The 23,813-nt window shown below is 29.8% G+C and overlaps 1 protein-coding gene across 5 annotated transcripts in view; it reads right to left on the bottom strand.

Moving 5' to 3' along the window:
- Window positions 1-21,597, bottom strand: part of Bcat (Branched chain amino acid transaminase) — a 37,286-nt gene extending 15,689 nt beyond the window's left edge. Inside the window, exons 1-6 of one of the 5 annotated variants that reach the window (XM_043042139.2) lie at window positions 21,174-21,597; window positions 18,888-18,979; window positions 6,581-6,637; window positions 4,717-4,923; window positions 2,462-2,572; window positions 1,258-1,377 (exon numbers count right to left, since the gene is read on the bottom strand). In XM_043042139.2, the coding sequence (XP_042898073.1) occupies window positions 1,258-1,377; window positions 2,462-2,572; window positions 4,717-4,827 (342 nt within the window). In that variant the 5' untranslated portion in view covers window positions 4,828-4,923; window positions 6,581-6,637; window positions 18,888-18,979; window positions 21,174-21,597. Of the gene's footprint in view, window positions 1-1,257; window positions 1,378-2,461; window positions 2,573-4,716; window positions 4,924-6,580; window positions 6,638-7,957; window positions 8,108-9,733; window positions 10,199-18,887; window positions 18,980-21,173 lie in introns of those variants that run through there. The other 4 variants (XM_071187959.1, XM_043042137.3, XM_071187958.1 and 1 more) reach the window with 4 other exon arrangements.
- Between the last annotated feature and the right edge of the window lie 2,216 nt (window positions 21,598-23,813).

Here is a 23,813-nt window from a genome sequence, read left to right as displayed (position 1 = left end):
TAATATAAAATGAACAAAAAAGGTAAATTGGAAGAAAAAAAAAGGGGGTGGGGAGATGGGCTCCATCTTCTGCCTCTTTTTTCTATTTCGTCATTGTCTGTGTCAGGACAAAACCATCCTCTCCATTTTTTACTTCATTATGAAAATGAAGTAAATGAAATCACGTTAGTTTACAGTATAGTTGTTTGCTTCTTTTTTGTAGTTATTCATTGTTAGTTTCGTAGCATTAATTGTTTCTTTTTTTTGCAGTTCCTTGTTAGCTTATTTTTTTCAACAAGGTGTTTTTTGTTAAAACAAAATGTTATGTAAAAGAAAGAAACGTCGCGCCGTATGATTATTTCTTTTTAGGAGGATTCGGATTATTTCATCTAGAATTATTTCTTCTTCGGACTATTTCTTCTTGATTATATTATATAGATGATTATTTTAATTAAGGAAATTTATTATTTTAATTATTGAAATTTCCTATGATGGGACAGTATTAAATTCACCCCATCAGAATCTACAACTGAAACTTTGCTAAATTTATTGATTTTTCTAAAATTAACAGCATAATTGAAATATCGTTATATGACGGCGCCATATTGGAACTACTGGAAGAGATCTGCAATACGGAATTTCGTCGGTCCCGTGAATGCTGGATTTTGGGTCCTATACTGTACTTGACCTTGAGTCATTATTCCCCTTTCTTTGGCTGTCACTATGTTCAAAGGGGGAATAGCAGAAATGAAAGATAATTTTTAAAAAAATAAGAAAAAGTAGGAAATAACAAGAGAAAAAGCAGGGCCACAGAGATAATAGGAGTTCTGCAGTCCTTGTAGGGAGTACTTTCAGAGATTTCTAAGAATCAAAGAAGACAAATAAAATTATTTGTTTTAACTCTCCTTAACTAAGCAATCAACAGACATGATGACTCCCCCTGCTTAAAGGCCAGAAAATAAGAAAACAGGTGTTCAATGAGTCACCCTTTTTCACTGAGCTATGATTGATAAGAAACAACTGTATGTAGGGGGTAAGGAAGGGAATGATTGATGATATTTAGTACAACACTCTTACTTCTCTTGACAGTTTAGGGAACTAATGATTATTCTTGAAATGATGGTAAAGTAAACATCTTTTAAAAAAGAAAGAAAAATCCTAAAGTCTTATGAGGAAAAAAAAACGTTTTTAAAAAAAATGGCGGGAAAATGTATTGAATTTCGTTCCGGTTTTTTGGTTTCCGGATATGAGGTTCTGTACCGTATTTTTATTACTTACTTCAATTCCAATAAAAGTAGGCCTAATGTACAAAGAAGATAATTTTTTGTGAGGTACCCATGTTTTATCAATGCTAACTAATTTCTTGAGGCATTTCAAAAATTCATTTTCATCAAAAACCTTAAAAAAAGTAGTTTGTTTTAACATAGGGCAACTGTTTTAATATAATACAGAACATATTTTAGAGACCAATACAAAAATTTTCAAAAACTAAAAATAAGGAACATGTAACTCTGAATTTACAACTGATACACTTTAGAAACCAAGATGGTACAAAATTCTTAAATTTAAGAAAATCAATTAAAAAAATATTTTTGTAAATTAAAATCACATTTTTTCCCTAACACATAGTTGAACGATGATGAGTTAACTTATATTGTCCAAGCGTTATTGGCCGTTGACAAATTAATTCCTCATTGCACTTGCAATATTCATTTCAATTTATGAAAGCCAGGATGAAATAGACTATTGCAAAAGCTATAGTCATAATTTAGAATGTTTTAATTTACTTTCATATTCTGCAACGAAATAGCAGGTGACATGAATGACAGTTTTTGTGTAAAACAGCCTGTCAACAAAGTCTTAATAGTACATATATATATATATTGAATGGCTGTTACATTTTAAATTATTTTCAGAAGTATAATACAGTTTCACACATTATCATTTCATCCCTACAGCCCAGGGCCATCCCAAAAGTTTCCTCCTCATCAGAATCTATCAGATGCATGTTTCTTCCAATTAAGCACCCTTCAGGTTTTCAAACCTTTGTCAAAATCATCAAGCCATTTGGCTTGTTGAATATTAGCAGCTTAAAGGGGTTGTAATTCTTTGATCTTAAAAGTGTCCGAGAAATTTTTGATGCTTGAACAGCACCAAAAATTCACATAGAACTTTGCCTGACACTTAACAGAATAGCTGTTTTATAGAAATGGACTTCACATTAAGTTATCAGCAACAAATTTAAGAAAAATTACTTGGGCTTCAGAATTTTATTTTTTGATGAGAGTTTTTTCTATATCAGTCAAGCAGTTTAGCAACATAAAATTGGACTTTTTGAAGTATCAACAAATTTTATTTACTGTTCAAAAAGTTCGTAAAAAATAGTTAAAATTAACTGAATTTCATGAACACTTTCATAAAATCAACTGCATAATCATATGCTTAGCACAAATACTGAAAAGAGAAATTTCCTGACACTTACGGGGAAAGAAGCCCGTTCAGCAGTTGTAAGCAATCGTTTGATATTTAAATCAGGCCTGAAGAGTAATATTTTATCATTTTTGCTTCGATATGCTTTCAATCCTTCAAAGAGCTGCAAAGAATAAATAACTGGAATAAAAAATAATACACATGAAACATGAATCTATAACACAAAATTATGCGAATAAATAAACTTGACAAAATTTACAAACTTAGATTTAGAATAATTCATTAAATTCAAATAGATTTAGAATTTGTCATAAATTACAAAGTATGATTTTAAGCAAACAGCTTTTTGAAATTAATAACATGTAAGTTTATATAATCATCGAGTTTATTTTATCTGTATTACTTATAGATATAAGTAACAAAGTTGAAGCTAATTCTTCATACTGTGTTCAATCTACATTTCAACATAATTTCCTTAAATATTAAGATATTTGTAACCAGATTATGAATTCCATGAACACTTAGTAGCCTATCTTCAATACTGTCAGATCTTCAATGCATAGATGGTAAAGGATGTTTACTTTTTCCACTCTCATATTTCAAGCAGTCATCAGTAAATATTTGAATTTTCTTGATTTTTACATATATTGTTTTCCCCAACATTTTATGGTCTTTAATTTACAGTCACTTTCACATTTTTTGTATTAAGAATTTGAAGACAGTATATTCTATAGACAGCAAAAGTTTAAATTTATGGAGCCATTTTAAATATAAAAAGACATAAACAAAGCCAATTTTTTTTGCAATGACATCAGTAGGTAGCCAAGAGGTGTAGATACTTAACTATTATGTAGAGAGTCAGAAAAATTAAATGTAAATCAGCATATCTTTTTTTTTATACCACAATAATAGCAACCAGTTTTCAATGATCTAATTTTCCATTACATGATAAATAATAAGTTTTAATAGAGAAAAAAAACATTTCATAACTTAATTTTATTAAATTTTGCAGATTCTTAAATTAATAAACATTAATTATAAAAATATTAATGATAAATAAGCTACAAAAATGTTCACCTACTATTTAAGTTGTTTAGTTACTACCAGAATTAAGTTGATGGGTTAACAATACTCAAACCTAACAATACAACTCAGGGAAAGATAAAAGCTCATAGCAGAAAAAATGCAAGTGATGACATTAACATTAAAATCGAGTGAATAATTAAGGCCAAATTTTCACATACATCTTGAAAAAATTGAACCATGAGTTTTCAGTTGAGAATGGAAGAACTAATTAAAGGCAAATCAAAATCAAGTTAGCCTTAAAATTACATAAAGTATGTCAAATCGGCTAAAGATTGAAATTTTCCTTTACTTTTTCGTGTAATTGCCCAAATGCTTGCGTTTAAGATTTCAGCTTACTTAACCATTTTAAAAAAATAAATACAATAAATTTTAGATCATTAGACAGGGGGTAATTGTGAGCCCAAGACAAAATTCCGGAAAATTTCTTGAGTTAAAAAAAAAAGAAGTTTAATTTGAAAAATCAGAAAAAAATTTAAACAAGGTTTTTTTCCTTTTTCTCAATATTTCTTAGTTTACTTAAAATATATTTAAAATTTTACACATACCTATATCATTTACACATACCTATGATGATCTGGAGAAGTAATTAAAATTTACAAATATGCCTCTTTCTTGAGTTTATGATTATAACTATTTACTGATAAAAAACGAATATTAATCATGAATATAAACTTATGAAGTATCTTTCCAGCTCGCCCTTACAAACAAATAAAATAAACTGTGTTTTTAAGTTCCACCTATGAAAATTTGATTTTCGGAAACTTCTGTGATCAATGATTTTTTGAAACGTCTGGACCTTCGAACTCAGGAAACTTCCGGATCACTGTTAGCAAAAATTCCGGAAATCCGGATTTTTTCCAGAGCACAATCAGCCCTGATTAGATCTAAACATGGTCCTAGATTGAAACTAGCTTGAAGCAAGCATAAATTCAAATCTTAATTGAAATAAATAAAACAGGAGGTAACCAAAATAACCATAACTACATTAATTCAAATTCAAATTGGAACAGCGCACAAGGCAGCTAAAACCAAATTCAAATCTTATAAACAAGTAATAATATAAATTTACTCAAAAAAAATATATAAATATAATTAAAAGAAAATTAAATAAAGTTGTGTGTCTACAGAGCAGCACTTCATCAGGGGACACACTGTCTGTAAACACACAGGAGCAAGTTTACAAGAGAATGAAACCTAAATGAAGGACAGACATGCAATTACCTCTTGAGCATAGTGAAAAACTTTACAAGCAGGATGAAGGTTTAAGTTATGAATTGGTCCTATTATTGGTTTACCCCAGCCATTTTCTTCTGACCATTCAATTTCTAACATGTGATCACTAAATACTTTTCCAAAAAGTAGATTATTTTCATCAGGTTTTGGTGATTTTTTCTTTTCATCCACATAGTTAATTTGTAAATCTGAAAACTAGAAAAAATAATCAGAACAACTTCATAACATTATAGAGTTAATATACTTCATTAAATTTTGAAATTATCTAATAAAAAAATAACAATTATGGTGCATTAGTTTTCTTCCAGGTGGTATCAAGCATCACTCACACTTTGTTACACTACATTAATCATGTTTATGCTAAATAGTTAATTTTATGCTTAAAGATACAACTTGTTAAAACTTTAAAAAAAAAAAAATCAAAGTTCTCAGTTTATAAACTAATTAAAAGAAATAAAAAAACTATGTAAGTCTAATTAGTTATTTCTTTTTATAACCTTACTTGGGAAAATATAAAAGATTTTGAAAAATCTAGCTTTCAGTTACTTATGAAAGTCGACATCTACCTACATGTTAAATTTCGCACTGTTAATCTACAAATTGATAGAATTTATTATATGTAAAACATTTCTTTTGCCAAGGAGAGACTGTTGTAATAAACTATACCAAAATTTAATCAAAAATATTATTAATAAAAATCAATCAATATAATAATTTAGTTCAGAAGTAAAATAGTAGTAAAGGAGTAGTTCAGAAACAAAAATCAAGCTGAAAGTTAATATATTGTAGTTAACATGATTATTTTATTCTGCATAGGAACTAATTTTTAAGAGCATATACCTGCTAAAACATAATATTTTGAAACTTACATTATTAAAAAGGCTTACATTATAAATTTAACTCTGACACAACGAAGTCCAAAAGAAATATGAAGTGTGGTTCAATATGGATCCAACTTGTTTTATTAAAATATTACAAATACTGATATTTTTATGCTATATAGTGATAAAAATTTAATAACTCAATATTTGATAAAAAAGAAAAAATGAATTAATGGAAATCTAATTTTCCACCTGCAAATTTATACATCAAAATGTGGTCCATTATAGTCACCATTACAATTTTCTATTCACATTCACATAAAAAATATTTTTTAATAGTTTACCTTTCTAATGTGTTAGTTACTGTATTTTTATTATTCTGCGAAATATTATCTATGGCAGTAAAAGGAAAACAAAGTAGAATAAACAGATAACAAAATTAAATTTTTTTCCCCACCACTTATTAAAAAAGGTCTATCATGGGCCTTGCATTAAAACAAAGCTCTAAATTTTGAAATATTTTTTTTAAATTGCAATGTTCTTTCATAATAGAAAATGTTACCATCACACATTAGGAAGGTAAACTGTTAATTTTTTAAAAGGAAATTTGAGTATAAAATTTAAGTAATAATAAGATAATAATGGATTCTGCTTTGTTATGAAAAGGTAATTATCACTTTAATGAGTTTTAAAATAATTTTATAAAACTTTAAGGCAATTTTTAGCATTATAAAGAATTTAAAACAAATCTGTATTTGAGAAGAACAAATAAAATTCCACTGAATTTATGAATCAAGTTTTATTACTTCTAGCATGATTTAAATGTTTGTAAGTAAGTTGGAAGGACATTAAGTGTGTTGCAAAGCTGGAACTTAGTTTATTTTTTTTTTTGACACTGTCTATTAAACATCAGCTGTAAAAAAAAGTTTCATAGAAAATCAATGACAAAGTACCTAATAAATTTGATTGAAGCAAATTTAATGAAAAATAGATTAAAAAATTTGGTATATTTAAAAAAAAATGATTATTACTTTAAATGTGGATTTCTTAGCAGTTTTTAAAGAATACAAATTTCGCAACAAGCAAATCTGAAAAGAAAAAAAAAGAAGACTTTAGTGCAAATCTTTTCAAAATAGATCATTAAATTGTACTTAATTGAGTTGAAAAAATATCACTAAATGAAATAAATACAGTAGAGAGCCGATTATCCGGAACGATCGGGACCATCGCGATTCCGGATAACTGATTTTTCCGGTTTTCTAAAATCGCAAAAAAAAAGCAGTTTTTTTAATTTTTATAAAACGAAACTAACATTTTTTTTAAATAGTTCTTAGAAATAATACAAAATTGTAAATAATAATAGACTTAAGTTTAAATAAGGAAAGAAATTATGAAATAAAGATTATAACAGGCTTATATATGTTATTATTAACATTAATAACTTTTATAAGCTATTTGTGCTTATGTGAGATTCGTCTACAAACGACTTTTGATCCGTCCTCTAAATCAGTTCTTTCGTCAACTCGATATGCCGTACGCTCTAAATAACAAAATGGGCTCAAAATCTTGCAGGGAAAAAAAATTTTTTTTAATGGAAGAAAATTACTTTCCGGTTCCGAATTTCATTCCGGTTATCTGATTTCCGGATAAGAGGTTCTGCACTGTAGTTCAAGTTTACAGATATAAGTTTTCAAAATGCACTAAAAGATTGATTAACCAAAGTAATTAAAAACAAGCTCACTTCAAATAATTTAAATCTTTGGCTTGTAACAATATCCATATTAACAAAAAAATTCTTATCTTTAATATCGGACAACATATTGTTATTATGTCTTTTAACATGTCTTGTAAATTTTCTCCTTTTTCCAACCACACAGGTGAATTTTCAAAATAGAGATTATATTATAATTGTCAACACTTTAGAATTATTACTTGAACATTTAACCAACAAAATATTAAAACATTATTTCCACCTCCAATTTTCTGGTTAATTAGATTTAAGATTTAAAAAAAAAAAAAAAATTATGAATGAAATACATTTTTATGCACTATTTTTTGTTTTCACCGTTTAACAGTATGCCCTAACTCATGACAATATTGCATTTTTATTAATACCACGAAAAAGAGTCCTTTACTAGACAAGTAGAAAGGTCATCTCAATCATAGATTCTCAACCTTCTCAGCATAGGTTACCATAAACAAGAAATTTGATCTATTAGTAGTTCAAACGCAATGACATATCGTGTATTTCTCCCTATTGCGCAGTTTAGTAACCCGAACATAGTGAAATATTTCTTATTAACCTCCACTGCACAGTTTATGCTCCATACGTCAGAGAGCTAAATTGATCCATACTGAGGCTTTCTCTCTTCCAGGATGTGTTGAATAAACCCACAATGTAGACTCACCATTGCAGGAACTCCATCAGTGGCAACAGACATAATATTTGCAAGAGGAATGTGTTTCTTTTTAAAATAATCTTTGACAGTGTTAAAAATAGATTCGCCTTTGGTATCTACAATTAAGCTTGTTGCAAAAAGCATCCCCTGAATAATTTTTCCTTCCTTCATAAACCGAACGTACACCAACAGTAAAGCCTCATTACTTGGCAAGGTTGACTCATCAACTGGAAGGAAAAATTCGTTTAATATCCAAGTTTGCACAAGGAAACTTCAATCAAAAATCAGTTCGTCGTCGCATTGTATATGGGATATTTTTTATTACATTGGAGGGGCTGAATGATGTAAAACTGTTTCTAAGATTTCCTTGACAATCTGCAGTATCAAGAGTACCCGATGGTATAAGCTTTGCCAGATATAGCAAATAATTTTGATTCATTTTAAGTTTCCTTATCAAACCATCCTCGCCTTTTTGTGATGAGGTTAGTAGTAAAAAAATTATTTAAAAACAGTGCATTATACAATTAAAGTAGTTCTTTTATAATGCTTATGCAGAGAACATATTTAATGTTTTCTTATAATTTTGTATAGAACAACTAATGAAAAAAATCAGATTTTAATATCCCAAAAATTTAAAAAGCTTCAGGCAAGTAGTTTTTGTATTTTTTATAAGAAAGTTAAAAATGATAAGGGGTTTTCTTCATATATTATTATGTATCACAAGACAAAATTTAATCAAAAATAATAACACCTCACAACATTCATACACAGAGATATGATTGAATAAGGAAAGAAAACAAGCGAAGAAAAGCTACTTTTTATGTGAGATGATCCATAACAATACTGGTGTCATTTCTAATAAATCTCCTTTAATAGTACAAAATGAAATTGGTGTAAAAGAAACTTGTTTGACATTTTCAAATTTACAAAATGATTCTCTAAGTACTAAGTTACAAAAAATGCATTAGTATAGAAGTGTTTCCATTATTTTGTTCAACCCCTGAATTACTTTGAGATTGAATTTTGAAGAGATTAACTTTAAAAGTTTTACGAGTATTTTCACTATAGGTAAAATTTTACAGGATTGAAACTTGAATCTGATGTGTGAAACAGGCATCTAGATGTGCATTGCTCTCCAAGAATAGCTATGGTGACTTGCCTCTTTCGCTACCCCCGTCTGTTGGTTATGAAAGTTTTGAACCTTAACCTCAAAAATTGAGCACTTACAGATAATGACTATTCATTGATATGATAAGAGTCTATTTTCATAAATTAAGTAAAATCATAACCTTTAATTATAAATGAAGCATAACGTAATTAAGAGATTCTTCTCACTAATCATAACCAAAATTTGATATTAGGATTAGCCATTTGATAACTCTAATGAAACCCCAGACTCAAACATTTTGAGAAATTTCTCAGCCAATTCCACATCATTCACGAGGAAGATTTTCAAATCATGATCTGCAGCAGAATAATCGCCAAGTCTTAGCAATATCTGAGCAGCAACTGGCGAGGGACTAAAAAAAAGAAAAAAACAAAACAGAAAGTAACTAACTTGAAAAGTAAAACTAGTAGGGTGATATTTCCGTATTTAAATCTGTCGCGCCAATTGCAAATGAAATTTTGAGGGGGAAATTATATTAGACGAATAAGATTATATGAAATTCTAAAACATTAAAGTTTAAACTACACACAACTAAATAGGTGCAAATTATTTTAACATATTGAATTCGGAAACTTAAAGTATTCCAATTGATGCATTAAAAAAAGAAGAAATACTACCTCATTTTTTACTCTAGAGATAGGACCAACAGCACGAAAAATAGAAGGCATGACGAAGTGGCTCGTTTTTTTAATACAGTTTTTGGAAAGCAGCAAAGTGGAAAACAAAAATTACGAAAATTTGGCACACTAATTTGATTTAGGTAAATAGTGACGCAATACAATTTTCTCCAAAATGCTTGAATCCTTGCTCATGATTGGTTAAAAAAAAATCATCTGTTTATTATTTTATTAATGCCATCAATTAGTTGAAAAATACAGATATCTAACAAGTGGATAAAGGTACATTTTCACTCATGCCAATTATTGCACACCAAACACGTCGTCGTGTATATGAGAATGTACCTTAAGAACTTGGTTAGCTTTCGCTTTATTTTATTGAAAACATAGAATATGCAACTTTCATTTATCAGGATATCCATTAGTTAGAAAGAATAGAGAACTAAATCTGAGTATTTTTCAACTGAATGATCTCCATTGCCAACTTGTATGCTTATGAAAATGTTACAAAAAGAATAATTCAATTGTGAAAACTAAATAATACTTTAAAAGTACAAAACAGACAAAGAATATTCCCAATCAATGCACGAACAGTCTGAACACTCACGTGTGAGGGAGAATCGCTTGCAACGAGAATGATCCTGAGTCGTTGTTGTAGTTCATTTACGTCGCACTACAGCTGTACAATGGGCTGTTGGCGACGGTTTGGGAAACATCCCTGAGGATGATCTGAAGACATGCTATCACAATTTTGATTCTCTGCAGAGGGGATGGCATCCCGCTTCAGTAGCCCGACAACCTACACGCGAAGTCGAGCACTTTACGGTAGAACAGTTTAACGAGGACCAATACCGCACACCCTCGGCCCCTACGCAGACTGATCCAAGTGGTCACCCACCCCCACACTGACCGCAACCAGTGATGCTTGACTTCGGTGATCTGATGGGAACCGTGTCTTAACGATCAGTCCACTGCGGGACCCTAGGTCTTACATACCATTATACAAAACTTGCTCGGGGCTCGAATCCTCGTGATAAGGGCTAGGTGACTGGTCAAACTTATACTTTCTCCGATCGTGTTTAATGGTGCGAAATTCACTCAAATGTTCTTAGCTGTTTTAGAACCGAATAAGTTCCCGCACGATTGGGGAGCGAGGTAAGGAGTCCAGTGTGATAAGAACTAAATCAATTACCAGCAGCTAGATGATGGTGTGGTGACTATGAATAATTTATGTGGGAATCGGGTAAAGTCAATTTGGCTGAAATTTTGATACGTTGCAGTTGAAATTCTCCAAATCGAAAGTTTTTATGGGATCGCTGTTAAAAAAGGAGCAAATTTTGAAATACTGAGTTGTGAAGATTGATCTTTTGCTTGAATACGTACAGAAATGACTCTTAAAACCTACGTGACGTGGAAGTTTAACACTCCGTTTTTAAAAATGTTTTTTGTTCTTGCAATGGGCCCATGAGCAGAGGCGTATCTATGGAAAGAAGCGCCTATGGCCAATCTCGCACTTGCGCCCTTCCTAAAATATTTATAATCTCTTAAATAAAAGCATTGTTTGAAGTATTTAAGCCTTTTGGCAATATTGCAAAAAGAGCCGTAGTGGCTCAGGGGATAGAGCATTCGCCTTCCAACGAGGTGAGCCGGGTTCGATTCCCTGCAATAATTGCTCGACACGATTTCCGTATCCGGCTTACACCTACCATAGTGCTGACGTAAAATATCCTCCTTGACGGATCATTGGTTACCCTTACCGTCACAGACTAAGCGCAGGAAACTTTTGTGATCCTCCTCTCCATGTAACGCAAATGCGGATTAGTTCAATAAAAAAATTCCTCCGCGAAGGCAAATTTCTCCAAAATGCTCGATACAGGAGTTCCCTTGTCTTCTGAATTGGGTTCAAAATTACAAGGCTGCGGAGTTGAACATTAGCAGTCGCAAATTCAAACAATTCGATCGGCTGTTCAACAACGGTTATAAAATTTTCCAAAAAGATTGCATTGCATTTTTTTAATAGATTAATAAATAAATAAAAATTAACTATAACAATAAAATTATCTCTTTTTAATTGTAATGCATTCACGTGTGTTCGAAATTAGCATTAGTTAGGAATTAAAAAGTCTCCTTTATCATATTTAAAGAAGATTCTCTTGCGTTTCTTCAACTGTCAATAAAAATTCTAACAATTTGTTTGATTAAGCAACAAATATTATTGGGTAACAAAAATACTCATACGCAACAAATGTCTCTGGGTTAAAGAAGAACTGTAACATAACCGGATTATTACCCATTATTTCCAAAATTTAAACTGAATGAAATTGATTGTTTTTAAACATAATCATGCTTTGCTAATACCAAAACAATAAAATCATCGCGATATAATAAATTCATTAAAATCACAGTGTAAATAATTGCGATTTGTTATGACAATTACAAATAAAATAGCTACAATCAAATTTAAATTTTATAATTTGGTTAGTTTTTTATTTACAAAAAACCGATGCTCTTAATATAATTAAGTTGTACAAACATTATATAACAACCGATAATAAGAAAAAATATAAATATAATTAAATACAGAACTCAAGACAAAATAGCGACAATAATACATTCCTTAATGAGAAATAAATTAGGGGAAGTTGTCGTCTTAGTTTAAGAATATCTAGAAATAATTGGGGAAAAAAAAGGCAAAAAGTTAAGAAATAGACCAAAAAAAATCAAATTATGAAAAATTCTCTTCGCATCAGAATGGAACAAATTGGAGAAAAAGCGGAAAAAAAAATTAAACATATTTGAATTATAAATTTTTAGACGTTCAGTGCGCAAAAAAATAAAATAAATAAACGGACTACCCTGATAACTTTTGATATAATAATCAGATCTTCACGTTCTTCTCATGTCAATGGTTCAAGGAGGTGACTTAAAATATGCTAATTAATAAATGCAGGGACAATAATTCAAGTTACGAAATCAGATACTAAAACGTACTTTTTCTGAATGAACATGCCATTTTTTCTACTGATTCGGATTTCTGTACCCCTAAGTATTGGGGGTAGCCGCAATATGAAAAGTAACTCGAGAGCTTTTCAATAGAATTAAAAAAAAAAAAATTCCCAGTATTATAAAGGTCGTTTGTTAAAAAATAACTTTTCGTAAATATTTATTATTTTATTTATAATTGTAAAAAAATTAAATTGTAAGGTTTACATTCTTTACATCATTTTAAAAAAAAAGGTAATTTAACAAGGAAAAATACTATATTGTAGAAAAGGTAATTTTACGAGGAAAAATACTGCATTGTTTTAAAAACAGTATAACAGTTTTTTTCAAGAAATATAATATGTAGTGATATAAATATAATGTAAGTGATATGTATTGTAAAAGACTTATAAAATTTTAAAAAAAGTAATTATTTAATATTTTTTTTAAAGGAAAAAAATTGTAATCTGAAATAAAATAAAAGATACAGGGGAAAGTATAATGCATTGGTTTAAATATTTAGGAAATGATTACTTACAATCAAAGAAAATCCTTGTAGTACACGTTGTTCACTTAAATCAATGAATCAACTATAAAAGCCCAGAAGCTGCATCAAAATAGATTATAAAAATCTAAAGACTTCAAATATTTGATTTTCTTGTCTTAAATTTTGAAACATTAACTAAAACGAGCAGAATTTTTTGTATGGGCGCCAGCTACTTATAACGCCCGTCCTTTATTTTTCAAAATAGTGGGGTGTATTCATTATTAAATCGTTTCATTGGTTTAAATTATTTGTTGAGCGAGGCAGAGGAACCTCCTATTTTCAGTATTTCACACTTTAGTGGAGGTGATTCCCACCATGGGTGGCAAAAATCTCCTGTTGTGGAAGGATTTACGCTAATTTATAGAAGGGGTTCTATTTGAAATCTACTCAGCAGATTCCGAAAACGTTTTTCAAAGAGATTTTAACCCCTGATAAAATTGAAGATTTACAAGCATTTCACTACTGAATAATTAGTCTAAGCTGGACTGGGACACCCCATGGTTTTCACATCTCTCAAGTCATCCCTCTGGTCATCACCATCTGGCCATCTGGTTTTTCTGCCTGAAGGGGTTCTATCCATTTCCTCCCCGGAAAATTGTTCTTTTAACTGGAGGTCTCACTTTCCTTAAGATAAGGGGAGAATAATTTCTTTACATTTCTCACCAACTTTAGAACTTCTTAAGTTTCTTTCGTTCGCCTTTCATTTTTTTAGCCTGTTGTACTACTAATTTTTTTTCATATAGATAAATATTTTAAATTTAAAGATTCAGCTTATATCACTATAATTTAATTTCACAGATAGTATTTTCAAATACATAAATAACCAAAGTAGAAAAGCATTTTTTCCGAGTAAATTATTTTAAATTTAAATGAATGTCTAAGTAAACTAGTTTAAATTAACGAAATCAATAAATATTATTTTTAGGATTTGTTTTCTGTTCTTATTATAAAAAAGGACACGTTCCGCAGTGGACTGATCGTTAAGACACGGTTCCCAGCAGATCACCGAAGTCAAGCATCACTGGCTACGGTCAGTGTGCGGGTGGGTGACCACTTGGATCAGTCTGCGTAGGGACCGAGGGTGTGCGGTATTGGTCCTCGTTAAACTGTGCTACCGTAAAGTGCTCGACTTCGCGCGCAGGTCGTCGGGCTACCGAAGCGGGGGTGCCATCCCTTCCGCAGAGGATCAAAATTGTGATGGCATGTCTTCGGATCATCCTCCGGGATGTTTCCCAGACCGTCACCAATAGCCCATTGTGCAGCTCTAGTGCGACGTAAATGAACTACAACAACAATAAAAAAGGACACGATTTTAAATAAATACGTTATGTATTGCCGAGGAAAAAGGCAGTGACTTATATCAATATATTTGCTACTCAAGAGCTATAACATCATACATAGTACTACAATACACATTCAACACAATTCTACAATATACATTCTTAATGCTAGTACATAATCTATACTTTTGTAATCTAAATTATGTTATTTAGTTAATTATTTTATTTTAATATATAACCATGATTTTTTGTGGCTAGTTTAGTGTTTTTTTTTTTTTTCATTTATGCAATATTATAGTTTGACTGTGAGTTACAGTTTCAATAAAGTCTTGTTTGTTTATAAGATTCGGAACTTAAATATTTATAACTCTTCCACGTGAATAACCCTTTTGAATGAACATTATTAAACTGTTTATTTTATCATCGTTTATACATGGAAAAAATATTTTTATTTTCGTTTTACTCAATAAATTTTACATTAAGTTTGTGCTTTATTCTTCGTTTTTAGTAGAAAAAATGAAATTCATAATGCACTAAAAAAAAGAAAAAAAATTAAATTCCCTGCAATTTTTACTATAATGAATAATGAGTTTACATTTTGTCTTTTCATTTTATCAGCGATAGCTTAAATTTTTTATAGTACAGCTTTGACATATTGTGAAGCAATGAGAAGCTACACTTTAGAGGGGAAAAAATTAAATTCCTTTTAATTTAAATATGGGAGCCGCGAGCGTTCGCCTTCCAATGAGGCAAACCGGGTTCGAATCCCAGTTGATACGAATTCCGCATCCGGCTTGCACCAACCTCAGTGCTGATGTGAAATATCATCAATTGTAGACGGATCATGGGTTAGAGTCCCGTTGCCGTTAGGCTAACCGCGGGTGGTTCTCGTGGTCTTCCTCTCCATGTAACGCTAATGCGGGTTAGCTCCACCAAAAAGCCCTCCACGAAGGCAAATTTCTCCCATTACTCGATACAGAAGTTCCCTTGTCTTCTGGATTGGGTTCAAAACTACAAGGTTGCGGAATTGGGTCGGCTGTTCAACGACCGTTATAAAATTAACTATGGGGTTACGGGGGTCTGTTTAGAAGAAATTTGGGTCCGTTAACGGACCCTTCACAAAATATCTTTTCATAAAAACGACACAAAATATTTTCACAAAATATCTTCACAAAATATTTTAACTTAAGAACGGACCCTTCACGAAATGATTTTTCTTTTAATCGGACCCTTCACAAATTTGTTTATCTTCATTATTATTTAATTAATCGAATAAACCCTTTCCAGGGCAGAAAACAAGAAAGATGGATGTAAACGAATTAAGTTTTGTCTTCGGCAGACGATTCTCCCATTATTCGTCCGAAATGAATATTCTGCGTTCAGCAGTATAGGCTAAATACTAAATATTTGTGTGTTGCATCTCTAATTTAGAAGCAGCAATTGCCGTTTACTTTTTTTTAATTTAATTTTTTTTTAATTATAATTTTACACTGTTGAGCATAATCTTGTATGTCTTTACAATTTAAAAACTCCTTGAAAAAGTTATTTTTTGCAATAACGGACCCTATTTGCACAAATTCATAAAAGCGAACCCTGGTTGAAAGAATGTGAGTAATTTTTTCACAATTTCACGAAAAACGGATCTTTCACAAAATGTCTGGACAGACACCTGGGTTAAAAGTCTTTTTGTCAAAGGATTTTGATGGATATTAATTGTTAATTGCTTAGGAAATTATCTGATATTAAAAATATTTTTATTGGAGTGTATCAGAAAGTTAGTAAAGAGAGTAAGAGTTATAATTATTAAAAACTCTGCATTATTCTTTAAATTACGATATAATTAAAATTTGGCTTTTGCCGAAATCGTCGTAAATATAATAGTAGAAAAGAAAAAGCTACTTTTTATTACTGATTTATTTTAGTATTTATCGTGAATGTATTCATGGACATTGAAATTTTTTATTTATTGCGAATCCTCTGTTGCTTAACTTGAAAGTATAATGAAAGAAAAAGTGTCTAGTGAATGAATGCAGAAACGTGTATGAATTGTTATCACACAGACGTCAAGTCGTTCAAAAAGAGTTGGTATGTGGAATGTTTTTTTCTTCTTATTTCCCCCATTTTTTTTAATGTTGAATATAATATAACAACCGAAGGAGATTTCTCGTGCTTTTCGAGTTATGCAAAAGAGCTGGAAACCTTGGCCCTCCTATTATCCCTAACTGAGGTGGTCTATGAGTTTTCAAACGAAGTTATGAAAAAAATTAAAACAGTGGGAGACTAAAATTGTTTAACGCTCGTTACCTACTTTGTTCTTATTATTAGCGGTTCCCTTTCATACTTCACTCCCCCAGTTTCAAAAAAGAGTTCCTCAAAAGACCTCGATGTCTTCTTTTCGAGCCCACGAGGAAAGGTTAAATGTTGTATGCTTTTTTTTTTAAATTCTGCCATAACTTGAAAAAAAAATTTGAAATTTTCAATAAAAAATAATCGTCGATGTTGATTGATTTTGCGCCTTTTCGAAATAATGCGCCCATGGCATTCGCCATACTTGCCATACCCTAGATACGCCACTGCTGAGGGCTTTTGACCAGAAGAATTTCAACTACAACATATTAAATTTTCAACCAAATCGGCTAGTACCCCATTCCACATAAAAAGTAAGGGGTCCTTTAATATAGAAGTTATAGATTAATACAATTTAAATATTCTTTTAATTTATGAAATCATAAAAAGTAAGACATAAATAAGAATTTTTCTAACTATAACTTTCCAATAACGACCAATATTTAGTTTCTAAAATCTTACGGCATCAAAACTCTATAATGTATCGATAATTATAAGGTCTCTATAATGAATCTGTAACTATAAACTATAATGTATGCAGATGTGTCATGGCTTTGCACGACGTATGAGAATTTGGATCTCCTAAATTCGTATGGAATTACATTGAGAAAGAAAGGGTTCATGCTGCGTGGGACATATTTTACCCTGTTTTGTTCCAATTTGAACATTGTTTTAGAATTTTTTTTTTTACATCATCGGTTGTTGGGAAATAAAAGCACTATAACATGGCACAATATGTACTTAAAAAAAAAAAAAAAAAAAAAAAAAAAAAAGGAAAGAAGAAGAAGGAAAAATTCCATTGCACCGATATAAAATTAGCCACAAAGCCACAGCATGGGTTTTCTTTTTATTTCAATAAAAAAAAAACCTTGTTATGCACAAATGAATATTTTCTTTTTATATCCTTTTAAGAACCTGTTCCCAATATATTAGACAATATTTGATATAATTTTTTTTTTTCAGTTTGTATACATTAACAAAGTGATTTTGTATATAAAAATATAATTTGTTTTACCTTCGTTGGTCGGAATTTTTAAATACAGTGAAAAATCGTAAGAAGGACAAGAAACTCGATTCGAGTTACCTTTTAGATAATTTTATCATTTATATCTTATTACTTTAGTCAAGAAATTTTCGTTTCATGACCAAAGTCTCAAGCACTACGTGAATATTTTTATATATGTAAATGTTTTTATTGTGTTTAACACTATAAAAAATATCTTACAATGTGCAAAAAATGCTAAAAACTAAAATTTATCATATATTTATGCAATATTTAAAAATAATTTTCAAAATAATTAAGGAAATTTAAAAAAAAAAATACCTCATTTATGAGTTTACTTTCTTCTAAGCTACTTATTTTTAAGTAAAAACAGCATTTTCAATATGCAAGTTTTATTTATGAGTTTATTTACAAGTTTAATTTACAAGTTTTATTTTGCATGGATTGCGAATACTCAGGTTAATATTGTTTAATATGAGTATTCATGTATTTACCTTCCTTATGTTTCTGACAAAACTTGAGGGTAACTGAAGAATCATTATCGAGTTCAATTAGAATAAGTAAGGGTTTAAAATCTTTAGTTTTGAAAGGTGATTCGTAACGTTATATGAACGGATTGCACAAATAATCTAATACAGTATTTCGCTCGTTTCTTAGAACGACTCGAAGGTACTCACAGATTACTCTGGGTGAAAAAAAAAGAAAAAAAAAATCTATATACGTTTATAATTTTTTTAAAAAATTTTTTAAATTTTTTTTATTTTTTAACTTGGATAAATCTGTGGTTAAGACATAAGATTTAAATTTGAGAATTTTTGAGTTTGATAATGATTCTTCAAAGTTTGATAACTATTTCGCTTTCTTTTTTCTTTCACTTTAATATTAAATTGTGACCCCTAATGTGCTCACTTTTTTGTTCAAATTTTGTCCCAAACATAATAAGGGCGGTCATTACAAAACATCATATATACATTGAAGAAAATACAAAAAATTTACCTGGTTGGAAGAATCGTTATCGCACTGTGTTGATATCTGGATCTGAATCGATCATGATAAATCTAGATAAATGCAGGCTCATGAATCACCTTCTAAAATGAATCACTCAATTAAAAATTAAATAATTTTAAAGTATTTGATAATTCAATCAAAATAGTAAGCGTTTTCTGTTCTGAATGATAAAAAAAATACTTTTAATTTTTTAGTCACTCATTACTTATACTAATTTCCTCTGCTTTATTTTAATTTCTTACTTAAGTTTACGCATATTAACACGAGAATGTTAAGGAGTAATTAATTCTGTTATGTGAAATTAATTTCTTCAAAAACATTTAAGTGAAGAAATGCTATCGTGAATAAAGCAAATTCATGAAAAAATATATACAATTTTCACAGATATTTTAAGTCAATTTCTAATTAATATTACAAATTAAGAAAACTGTTTTAATTTTTTTCATTATTATAAATTATAGGGTGGTTTGTAAGGACACCAATTAATGTATATATTTAGAATTTTATCAAAAATGAAGAGAACAAATTTACACATTAAGTGTCGCTGATTTAAGCAAGGAACGAGGATTAAAACAAAAATTAAAATCCGCCAAATCACAGTTCGGGAAAGCGGGTGTACAAAACTCCAAAATCTGTTAGATTGGGTAAAAACGATTATTGGAAACACCTTCGAGATTTCACCTATAACCACACAGGTTTTGATGTTCTGTCCGTGCATTCGCTTTCCTTAATTGTTATTGGTCAGATATTGACAGCGTCCTTTTTTTTTCTTAATATTAAGCTTAAATATTAATTTTATAATAAACATAGCTTTTTTGTCTTATTTTTTTAGAATCATTCGAAAAATATACATTAAGGGCAGTCTCTAATGAATACCCTGTATATGCAATTTACCAAAAATAATACAGCATATTTTAATATGTAATAAGGTTTAGTATAACAGCATAAATGTGTCAGTATCATTATAAAGCAGTTTTCCTATTTAAAAAAAATGTAGAAGTGGTTTGTTTTCATTTTGTGAACATGTAGAATGTATGAGAACATATCACTTAATTGTATGTTACTGTAAATTAAATTTAGTAGAGTCATTCTATATTGAATATATTGATATGCAATTTAGTACAAAGATATTTAAACTTGAAAAAGTAAATTTTAAACAGTTTAAGACATAAAAAATAAAATTATCACTTTCAGTAGCGCAATTTAATTTCAATAGCGAAGAACATAAAAAAAGTTTGGTTCAATTTTAGGTAACAAATTTTCAGGAAGGTGTATTCTATAGTGCAACCTTCTGAAAATTTGTAATTTAGTATATTACTATTAACTGAGTGTAACGCTATTTAATGAAAACAAATAGATTTACGCAGAGTATAGTTTCAAAAATAAGCAAAGTTTTCGTTGAGGTTTTTTGATGTAAGTTAGAATGTTCCTAAAGTTAAGTTTTTAAAATATTCTAGAATATTTATAGCACATTTGCTTGTTTTTGAACTTAACACAAAGGCTTGTAATAATTTTTTTTTGCAGCAAAGATATGCCAGTTTGGATATGAATTCATTTTTTTCCTGACTCGTTTACGCATATCAGTTTTATCCATAACAACTGAAATTTTTAGTTTCTTAATCTGAAATTTAGCACAATTTAGTTCAGCAGTTTTATAAGCCTCTCTACCATATTTCATGATATTGAAAATTTTGAGGTTGTGACCATTGGTTCATAAGCATATGCAATACATTTTGACATAATAACTCCTAAAGAGACTTTTTTAATTCTGAAATGCTTTAAAATATTATAAATGGAAACAAGTAGGCATGTTTAAGCAAACATTAGTTGTTAAGAGCTATAGTTAATAATTTGATAAAAATAAAATAATATTTTGTCATTACGGAATATTCACTGTAAAATTTTTTTTATTATGGTACTGAATAAATTTGCACAAACTGTTTACCTGAAACTAAAGTAAAAATGCATATAAAATGTATAAAACTGAGGAGTAAAAATACGATGCATGCAAAATGACATAAATTTATTAATTTTTATGCCGCAATCATAAGTTACTTACAAATGATTTTTATAATTTAGCTTTAAGGCAATATATAACTCTTGCTTTAATGAAGATAAAAACAATTTTTAATAAGTTGTTTGTAGTTAATCAAAAATGCATGCTAAATTAATTTTATTTACATTTGTTTTAGATTTATAACTTAAAAAAATATACAAAAACTGGCACTGTTATTTATTTCAATAATTAATATTATGAGTAATCTCATAACTTACTTGCAAATAGAAATAACAGCAAATCAACAGTGCAAAAATAGTAGTACACCTCCATGGTAAAAATGCGTAGCAGCATTTAGATAAGTGATTAAGGTGCTTGTCGTTTTATCCTTAAAGCTTTAACGAATAAGATAATCTGTAATAATTCTTACTTAGTATCTGATACGACCGGTTTTCATTGTAGACTTGAGTAAAACATAACAAAATATTGCATAATGGAATCTAGAATAAAATGAGTTTAAAATATTGGAGAATTTTATGATCTTTTACTTTTATTAGTTAGTAAAAAGGAAATAGATTCATACATAGACCAGATTGCTATTAAAGACAAAATAACATAGAATTTGATCACATTTCTACCAGAAAATAAAAGAGTAGTTAGTTGTAAACATTTTTACTGATAATCAGAATAAAAAGCTCTGCCAAGTTGGATTCAGGCTAAGGAAATAAGTAAACAAAAGAAACCGTTGTGAACTGATAAGGCTCAAGGCATTTATCTCTTTATTTTCATACGTTTTCATTCGTATTCACGCTGAAAGTAACTATTTTGGGGAAAAACAAATATTCACAGCCACTTTTAGTTCGTATATGGAAATAATGAAATGATAAACGTAATTTAATCATTTTATTTTATAGAGAATTATTTAACACATTATTTTATGTACTATAAAGTTTCAGAAAATGCAATAAAGAAAAACATTGTCCTTATTGTCTGTCTACCTTTTACTTTAACATTTCCCATTAGGAAAATGGATTCCGAGATTTTTTCAAATTTTTATAAAGACGTCATATTATTTAAATTTTTGAAGAGCACAAGTTTAGAAAAATTATAGAAAATGAATTCACTAAAAATGAAGTATTTTTTTTTTCATTGATGAAAAATCATAATAGGCCAGACGTTTAGAAATTAATATGTTTAGATGTATAATCACTCTTTTTAATGCATAATTTCGATAGATGCTATAAACTAGCTGCTATATTAACGACAATTTAATATTTTAATCGTCGTGAAGTCGAAAAAATATTGATTTATAGAAATTTTCTCTTTGAGATTTTTTGAAAGATAATACTTTACATTTAAATGTCAGCGAATTTCATTGATTTTCCTCCTCAGTAATGGGGTATTTTCTGCTACGTCAACTAATGGAATAAAAGTTTAATTATTTATATTTTCCTTAAAAATAATTTCAAAAATGAGAGCAAATCAAATCAATTATCTGTCGTGATAAGACTTTCTTTCCACCATAAAAGGAAAGATCCCATAGTATAACGCGTCTTTGGTGACCATAACAGAAAAAATCTCATTCCCATTTGAAATTTAATGCTGGTTATTTTTGGGATCATTTTTGGTCAACGATCTGAGTTTTAAAGTTTCCAAGAATGGATTGTATACGGATAATACAATTCCGAGAAATCGGAATTTTTTAAAATTTTTATTTTTATTTTTTAGGATAGAGCGAAAAGTGTGATTAAGCGAACCCTGGAACATAAGCTAAGTGCTTTTCGTTTGACCAACGCCTCCTAGAAGAGAGAAGGCCTACACATAGGTTAATATGAACTAGAGATCCAATAATAAGTAGTCTTTAGAAGACATCTTTTTAGTTTTTCCCCAATGCGTAGTTTTGTTGGCCAAACTTTGTGATATTTTTCTCATTTTTTCCCACTGCGCAGTAAATGCTCGTTCCTTCGGACTGCAAGAATGATTCAGTGATTTATGCGAAGGCCTTCTCTTTTCTAGGAGATGTTAGTTAGATCCTAGTATAATTAGAGCAAATAATTAAGGTTACAAGCCGACCAGGTGGCCGAGTGGTTAGCGGTTCTCACTCCGGAGCCATTGGCCGAGGTTCGAATCCTGCTCAGGGCATGGATGTTTTTTTCTCTCTCTGTGTTCTATGTCCTTTCCTCTTTGTGTGAATGTGGTTTGTGGTTGGTTTGTGGTTGTGTGACGTGGACGATGCTGCTCCACCGCCTTGCTTCGCCACGGGTGCCCACTGGGTAACGAGAAGAGAGTAGCAGTTCTTGCATTTTTGTGGCCAATGGGACAAACCCCAAGAGCCCGCCATTAAAAAAAAAAAAGAAAAAAGAAAAGAAAATTAAGGTTATAACATAAATATTCAAAAATAATCAATTTTTCAGAAAAAATTGCTTCATTACACTTATTAAAATAGATTCAGAAATAAAGTGTAAAAAAAATTAGAAGTGTTAAAAAATTCATCTATGTCATCTTATTTATTTCTTCAGTTTGTATGTAATCGTATTGTTACATAATAAATAACAATAGATGGAATAACTAGCTGGAGTCATAGTTATGAGATGTCTTACAATTTTTAGAATTAAACAAGAAATTTTATTTACTTTTGCATATTTATCCGTTTGCAATATGTTGACAGATGATTGTTATGCACGAATAGAGCAAAAATAGTAGTTATTTTCTGCGAAATTTTTAATAATACGTCTTCTAATTGAAGATAATTTGAAGAAAATTGTTTTACTTCAGCCTGTCAAAAGTGTGTTTCACTTCTCCCTTCCGCCCCCTCCAAAAAATACATATGAAATAAAATAAAGTTGGTACTTCAAATAAAGAAAACAGGAACCTTTTGTAGTTGAAGGAAAACGAAAATGGTTGAAGATATCCGACAG

The sequence above is a fragment of the Parasteatoda tepidariorum genome, chromosome 11 (assembly GCF_982258835.1).
Source record: "Parasteatoda tepidariorum strain Cologne lab strain chromosome 11, Ptep-v5.0, whole genome shotgun sequence".
NCBI classification, from domain to species: domain Eukaryota; kingdom Metazoa; phylum Arthropoda; class Arachnida; order Araneae; family Theridiidae; genus Parasteatoda; species Parasteatoda tepidariorum.
The sequence above is the reverse complement of the archived record's forward strand: the minus strand, read 5'-3'. Positions and strand labels throughout refer to the sequence as shown.